Below are 8,149 nucleotides of genomic sequence, written 5' to 3'. Positions count from 1 at the left end.
GGAAACTCTTATTATAATGTCCTTTATTTATGGCATTTAACTGATTGACAAACACTGCGACACAAAATAAATGTACCAGACAAGACACACTTGTACATAACAATCGCACAAGCATGAACAAACCTAGGATCACAGACTTAGTTGTGTCAGTCCAAAAGCACTGAGGAGGAGGAGGGGGGGGGGGGGGGGGGTGGGGTCAACCGGTTTGAAGGAACTCCAAACCTCATTTTTGGCCAAAAATATTTGTGAAACATTTTAGTGCTCAGATAAATTAAAGCAGCCTTTTCACGTTTGGGTAAATTGACAAAATTGAAAAAAGTTGTTTCAGGTTCGCAAATTTTCGTTATGATATTTGTGAGGAAACAGTAATACTGAACATTTACCATGTTCTAAAGTAGCCATTATATGCATATTTTGACGATTTAAAAACCTGAAAATTATAAAGCGTTGCAACGCGAAACGAATTAATAATTTGGAGAGTTCTATTGTTGTCGTTATATTTTGTGAAACTACGAGGATTACTTATATAAAGTATAAAATACATCTACTATTGTGTCAGGAAGGATGGCCGAGTGGTCAAAGTGGTAGACTTTTTACTTCAGAACTCCAGGGTCAGTGGTTCGAGCCCTGCTGAGAGTTAACTTTTTTTCTTTTTATAACTTTATTCTTGATTTTTTACTGGAGCTTTGTAGAATCAATGTTTACATGCATCAATATAAAGCATTTAATGGTAAACTTCATAACATGCCAAAGTCTGTGAAAAGGCCCCTTTAATCACAACGCATCGCTAATCAAATTGACTAGAGGTCGCAGTGGTGTAGTGGATAGGGCGTCTGCCTAGCCATCGGGTTCGATCCCCACTGTGGGAGCGTTCTTTAGATTTCCCTCATAGACACCAAGTACTGGTTCTAGTCCAAGGAAACGGACTCGAGAGCGTTTCAATAAGCCTTATGCTTTCAATGCAATCGAGCTATAATAAATAGGTTTAAAGTAAACTAAATAAAAGACAAATCATTTCAATTAAACGACTATTTAACTCCTAAATGGTTAAACAAAAGCAGGAGCACGAAAAACGTTACTTTGTGAATCATGATGAAATGAATCCAAAATGAGTATCAAATACATCTCGTCTTTATTTACACGCTCAAGAGACATATATAGTTTTTACATTCAGATCATCGATCGTTCAATGCCCGAAGCTGTAGCGCTACCGGTAAACAATGAGTAAAATACCCACAGAAAAAAAAAGAAAACTCGCGAAGTTGTATTAACAATTAGTCATATAAGGAAAACACGCATTCGAGCAGACACTGAATTTGCTTTAAGATATGAAACTTGTGAGTGAATACAATCGTTATAAATTGTATCGGTCATTTGTCAAGCAGGAAGTTAATATTGAGGGTTTATAAAATGTATTTCATTTTACACACATACCTGCGACTGCCTCTAACATGTCTAGTGTGTTTTAATGATAAGATGAGTTATTTCAGTTGCACATTAAATCTATAATTTAAATACTTCAATTGCTACCAATGGTGACAGTGAGTGACTAAATAGAGCTTTTGTAATAATCTATAAACGGATGGATACGCTTCACTACGCGAGACTAACAGACAAAAGGAAATTAAAACAAACTTAATCATGTAACCAATGTCATTAAATTTATGATACTAAGATAACACATTTTCAAACCAATGATCGAAATCTAGAGAGTGTTGCTAGTTTCGTTTTTAAAACAAATACCTGTATTAACGAGATGACTACCGGGAATCACGATACGTTACAGGGGACCTCCTGCATGTATAAGCTCAAAGTGGTGCTAATTGGCGATATAAGTGTTGGAAAGACATCGATTGCACTTCGTTTCGTGTCAAATTCCTTCCAGGATGGATATCGAGCGACCATAGGGGGTATGTACAACACTTTGAGTCACTGTAGTCCTTAAATTGATTTTGCTTTTATCACACACTTGAATAAACTACAGTCGATCAATTTTCTAAGTGAACTTTCAAATATATGTACGCATGTGTAAGTTGTATTTTTTTTGTCTTTCACTTTATTCAAGTTATTGTAGTTGTAGGTTATCGTGAAATTAAATTGTCATCAAATTTTGTGAATATAAAATATATTTAATGTGCATGATGTTGCACTTTATTGTGTGCATGTGTCTTTTATTTAAAGTTTTACTTAAAAAAAGGTAGACAACGATAATTTTAACGATTATACAAAAAAAAACACCATCACCAATAACGCAGACGACTCTGATGTTTTGGGGGAAACAAAAGCTTTTTTTTTAGTATCACATGTTGCGTTTTGATCATTTTTGTTAAATTTAGCAAAATAATATTGAGTTTGCGTTCATTATTGCTATATTAAAACCTATTTGCTAAATGAACTTTAAATACTAAGAACTGATGATAGAAAGAGAATTTGAAGATTTCTGCATGTTATTGCATATTTTTATTGTAATTGCTTAAGGAACTTGTTCACAGATTTTTTAAATTTCTTTAAGTTCGTCATCAATTCTTGAAACTGATGAATGTAATCGTCGGAACTGAACAAAATATGAAATGAAAACAATTTTGCTCTTCATTTGTTCAAACTGAACAATTGATTAAAAAAAAATCTATAGCCATAACCACGCCGCCATCCTAACGCTTTCCCTAACATTATGTGTACCTTAAATATCCGGTCTTTTTTCCACAAAATAAAACATACCGTGAACATCACAAACATTTAACATAATGGTATTGTTTAGCGTTCGTAATTCTCCATATATTTTTTTTTATCGATTTCAAATCATGATTACTCATAAACGAAAATGTACGTTCAGTATGAGTCTATGTAATGAGTTCTATTTTGCTACCTGATTTACAGTGTTTTTTATGGTTTGAATCTGTAGCAAAAAAGTTGAAAAAAATTCATTTCGACTCTCTTAAAACAATCCACTTATTTTGGAATAATAAATAACAGTTAAGTCAACTAATATATTGCATTATTATTATTGTTTGCTATGCCAGTCGTAAAAAATGATTTTTTTTGGGGTTTCATTTAAACCTGTATGCTCAAATGTATTACACGTTTTTCCTTGAAGCAACGTATATCTCCAAAACGGCGGTCATAGATGACGACGTCATATGTTTCCAAATATGGGACACCGCTGGACAGGAGCGTTACAAAAGCCTCGTTCCCATGTACTTGAGGGGCGCCCACATTGCCTTTATTGTGTATGATGTGACTGAAAGGGTGAGTACTTATATCAAAGTACGGCGATATGCAATGCTATAGGCTTTATACACTATACAAGGACGGCGATATGCAATGCTATAGGCTTTATACACTATACATGCTTCAGAAGCATTAATCGATAATTTTTTACATAAACGGGGCTATAACTGCACCACCAAAAAGTTAATGATACATTATAGAACTTGTTATACATTATGCCTACTTACATCATTTGTATCTGCAAATACGCCCACAACAAAATACACAAATTCATGCGATAGAGCATCTTTATAAAGTGAAAATGAACAATTTGTGCACTACAAAACCTTACTTAAACTATACAAATAAACAGTTATAAAAAGTATCATGCAAACAAAAACACAAAAAACACATGAGATTTGCATCACATGATTGCAGATGAGCTGATCGTTGATCATGGACTCGTTTATTGTACAGTATTTAACTTTTTGCACTTTTAAACCATATTGATTAGCAATTTAGTGCATGAATATTACGACAGTTATAGTCCTTGTTGTTTCTTATTTTACGTTATCTCATACCTTTCTCTCAGGATAGTTTTAAGAGTCTGCAATGGTGGCTCGACACTCTTCAAGAACACGGCGATATCCTCAAAGCAGTGGTCGTGGGCAATAAATGTGACCTCGTGTCCGTATTTGATGACTTGGTAAGGCGTGAGTAAAACCTGGCGGGTTGCTCAGTTGGCGGAGAGCTGGGCCCGTTATCACCAACAATTCTTTAGCAATTCTTAGCCTTAAGAATAAAGAAAATTCTTTATTCCGAGAAACAATTCTTGAGCCTAACTCACGAACACATATTGCTAAAGAAAATTCTTAATAACAAAGAATTTTCTTAGAATTCTAATAATGTTCCGGGGCATACTATGAATAAGTCTAACAGATGCCAAGATGGTCGTTCGAGCAATGCGTTATATAGTGATAATTATATTGTTAGAAATTGTTGAAAATATACATAGGAGAAGATTTTTCGATCGAGAAATTCCTTAAGACGCTTTATCCGCCTCCGACATGGATATATGTAGAAAATACCAATAAAAAATGCCGACTACCAATGCCGCTTATATCATTATAAAATAGCGTTGGTGAATACCAATAAAGAATCGACAAAAGAACGTTCTTATAAAAGAGCCTAATAAAGAATTCTTTTTATAAATTATTTTTAAGTAAATAATTGTTGGTGAATATGGTACCTGAACTACAATCCTGAGAATCGCGGGTTTGATCCCTGGCACGGACACGAAACTTGTGGGGTGGGATTGGCCATGATATCCTTTCAACGGCCATTCTCCCTGCCACGAATTCAAATGGGGCTGTTGTCAGTTCATGACCAGTACACCAGTTGACAAGGAAGTTTGAGCTGGTAAACAGAACGCCGTGACATTGCTGGAATATTGTTGAAAAAAAAACACAACAACGAACAAATACAATCATTATAACATTTACGTTATATTCTATCAACATTTTAGTATTACAGAACATTGTTTAAATTTCATAACAGACGTACACTTTAAAAATAAATGTATAACATTTTAACTTCATTACATTCAAATATTTTCATTAACATTTGAGCTTACGCACATTCATTTGTTTTCATCAAAAGATACTCATTTGCAACCACACTTTAAATAATTGAGAAATAACCAAAATTAAAAGATATACGACTGAGTCGAGTATTTTTTTTTAAAACCTTTAAACAACATAGGTTAGAAATTATGAAGCGCCATGCATTCTATCGTTCTTGATATGAATGTTGTTATTTGCTTTGAGTAAAGTCTCTCGCATATGGTTTATGGAATTTGGTTTTGTTTTTGGACGGACTTACGGAGCAATATATATATTTTAATTACCTTAATTTTCGAATGAAGAACTACATGTATGTTTTCTATGTTTGATGACGCTGTAAAACTCGAAAAAAGTATCAACAATTTGAATAATCTAACTTGAACATATTTATACAAAGTCAATTAGCGTCAATTTGTTTACCGTTTGTTTATGAAGGAGCCTGTCACCCTCGCACAAGAACGCGGGCTGCAGTTTGCAACAGTTTCTGCGAAAACAGGCCAGAATATCGAGGAACTTTTTCACATCATGGGTAACAATATACACTATTATATGATTACATATTAAGGAATTATTAGTAAACGTTACAAGTTTGTCAAAATGTTTATAAGATGGTGGAACTATTTCTCGAACGAATACAACTGCTTGACGTGTTTTGTTCACGGACAGTAATTCATTAAAGAGAACGTCATAAGTTCTATCTCGAAGGGAGATGTACATATTGATTGAGATATTATGTAATTTGTTAACATAACTATGCGAATCATTCATAAATCTGTCCTCACCCGTAGAGTAAACGATGCAAGTGTTCATAGTTATAAGTGCAATCAATAGTGCTTAAAAAACTAATGAAATTGAGCATCATCAACCGAGACAGTGAAAACAAATAATACCATGGATTACTCGAAACCTGCGATTACTCGAGCATCGAGGTCAGTCCCGTGCTTCCCCGAGTTATCGCAGTTTTACTGTATTTTATATTATCTATCGAGGTCAGTCCCGTGCTTTCCCGAGTTATCGCAGTTTTACTGTATTTTATATTATCTTTCAGTCCCGTGCGCCCCCGAGTTATCGCAGTTTTGCTGTATTTTATATTATCTTTCAGTCCCGTGCTTCCCCGAGTTATCGCAGTTTTACTGTATTTTATATTATCTTCACAAATTGAGACTATTTATAAGTATCATCCTAATATATCATCAAAAAGCATCGCAAAACAATTAGGTCAATTTAGTTAGAACATCTGTGTGTGTTTTACAGGCTCAAGGGCAGTTAGTGAAATGAAGAGAAGAGAGAACAAGCCTACGAGATACGACACCATTGCTCTGCAACGAAGCCTTGAAATATCGATGAACTCACGCAAGAGGTCTTGCTGCAAATGAGCTAGTTGGGCTCCTCACGTCAGATTGAACAACAGTTAAAACGATTGTTTTAACGATGGTTACGAGCATACTTCCTCTGTGAACTTTCTCTGTGCGTGTGTGTAGCTTTAACGTTTAAACTGACACACTCTGTTGTTGTCGTGAATACATCTTTAAGGGATCTTTTCACGTTTTGGTAAATTGACAAAATAAAAAAAATGTTTCAGATTAGCAAATTTTCGTTGTAGTTATGATATTTGTGAGGAAACAGTAATACTTCACATTGACCATTCTCTGCAATATCCATTAGATGCATCTTTTGACGATTTAAAAACCTGAACATTATAAAGCATTGCAACGAGAATCGATTGAATAATTTGGAGAGTTCTGTTGCTGTCGTTATATTTTTGGATACTTCGAAATACATCACTAATTGTATCAGGATGGCCGAGTGGTCTAAGCGACTTTACTCCAGGGGTCAGAGGTTCGAGCCTAGTAGAGGGTTACTTTGTTTTCTTTTTGTTTTAATTTATTCTTGTTTTTTTACTGGAGCTTTTTATTATGTTTACATTTATTTATCAATATGAAGCATTTAATGGCAAACTTCAATACATGCCAAAATCTGCGAAAAGGCCCCTTTAATACTTGCCATGACATAGAGCTTGTCTTGTATTTTATCGCAACCATCTGTAAATGCATATTGGATCCACGTTTATGTTAAGTCAAAACATGTTCTGTATAAAGTTTATTGTGTCATTCACAACTGGGAGCTTTAATATGTGTCATCCACTTATTATATCATAAATTCAGTAGTATAAATAGACGATATTCGTTGAAGTTGGTTAAAAATCGATGTTAATTTACGAGTGATCATAGAAAATAATATTTGCTGAGTGGCGTAGCCGCGTGTGAAAACGTTTTTTTCTATGATAACGTTAGCGATCTGTAACGGTGATTTTGGTTATACTATACAATGAAGCTGCCACTCACGATTGGCAATATCACGTTTCGGCATTTGAAATGATATACATTATGTGCCGCAAACAAATCTTTCTGGATATTGACTTTCCAAGTTACATAAACCCCATTAACAACGTTTAACAATATTTCATTGACGTTTTTTGAAGAAAATGAAAGAAACTGTTGAAGAATGAAAACTTAGAAACTCCGCTTGTATGGGAAAACGGCGGACAGGTTGTTAGCAACTGGCACACCCGATCAATCGATCCCCGATTGGTTGATCGATGTTTGGATAAGAATTTGATTGACCAAAGACCTAGAGAATGTCTATATGTCTTTGGATTGGACGAGAAGCCGATTCCGGTTTCATGTGAAAACAAATAAACCTCGCATAGGGACAACAATGCTGAATGCATATGCGTAAACAGCCGTCCCAGGGTTACATGTGCAGTCATGCAAGACTAATCATGGACGACACTTCCCCATCGGCTACTCTGGATGTTCGCTAAGAAGAGATTTCTTTTCAGTGTCAGTGATTTTACATGATGGCGGAAAAGGCGTCCCTGATTAGTAGCAAAGGCTAATCTGGGACGACACTGTAGGCACATACATTAAGCCCCTTTTTCCCAGAGCGAGGCTCAAATGTATTCATCATGACGGTACCCTAATATGACCGGTATTCAAACATAAAAAAGTTATTGTCAGGTTAAAATCGACGAGCTACCGGTATATGCATACATTTGAAACGAATATAAAGACCATTTCTTTGATATTGTGTTCAATTAATAACTAATGAACACACGGAAGTTTAATAGATCAATTCTCATAAATTCCTGTTTACTTCAAGATCGGACCACCCTTACGTCGCATGCAGTTAATTTCCGCCTCTTCATTTACTATCCCATAAATCAATGGTTGATTTCATAATTATAATTGTAATTGTAATTGATTACAACATGTTCACCCTAATCATATTATGCACATAAGAATATAAATGTTTCATTT

General features: G+C 34.8%; 1 protein-coding gene across 2 annotated transcripts; it reads left to right on the top strand.

Annotated features, from left to right (window-relative positions):
• Positions 1-1,298: 1,298 nt before the first annotated feature.
• Positions 1,299-7,005, top strand: LOC127879382 (uncharacterized). 2 transcript variants are annotated; one of them, XM_052426161.1, is made up of 5 exons: positions 1,311-1,910; positions 3,095-3,246; positions 3,800-3,913; positions 5,265-5,358; positions 6,084-7,005. In XM_052426161.1, the coding sequence occupies exons 1-5, from the start codon at positions 1,757-1,759 to the stop codon at positions 6,203-6,205; spliced, it is 636 nt and encodes a 211-aa protein (XP_052282121.1). In that variant the 5' UTR covers positions 1,311-1,756; the 3' UTR covers positions 6,206-7,005. The 2 variants fall into 2 exon arrangements, with proteins under 2 accessions (XP_052282122.1, XP_052282121.1); XM_052426162.1 differs by lacking the exon at positions 3,800-3,913 and having other exon boundaries at positions 1,299-1,910.
• The last annotated feature ends 1,144 nt before the right edge of the window (positions 7,006-8,149 follow it).

Source organism: Dreissena polymorpha, chromosome 4, assembly GCF_020536995.1.
Source record: "Dreissena polymorpha isolate Duluth1 chromosome 4, UMN_Dpol_1.0, whole genome shotgun sequence".
In the NCBI taxonomy this organism is placed as follows: domain Eukaryota; kingdom Metazoa; phylum Mollusca; class Bivalvia; order Myida; family Dreissenidae; genus Dreissena; species Dreissena polymorpha.
Note: the sequence above shows the minus strand (reverse complement) of the source record. Positions and strands in the feature narration are given on the sequence as shown.

Excerpts from the sequence above, each read along its gene's own strand:
- LOC127879382 (XM_052426161.1), top strand. The coding sequence starts at position 1,757 with ATGACTACCGGGAATCACGATACGTTACAGGGGACCTCCTGCATGTAT. Across the intron at positions 3,247-3,799 it reads TGTATGATGTGACTGAAAGG|GATAGTTTTAAGAGTCTGCA; the intron begins GTGAGTACTTAT and ends CCTTTCTCTCAG. Across the intron at positions 3,914-5,264 it reads TGTCCGTATTTGATGACTTG|GAGCCTGTCACCCTCGCACA; the intron begins GTAAGGCGTGAG and ends TTGTTTATGAAG.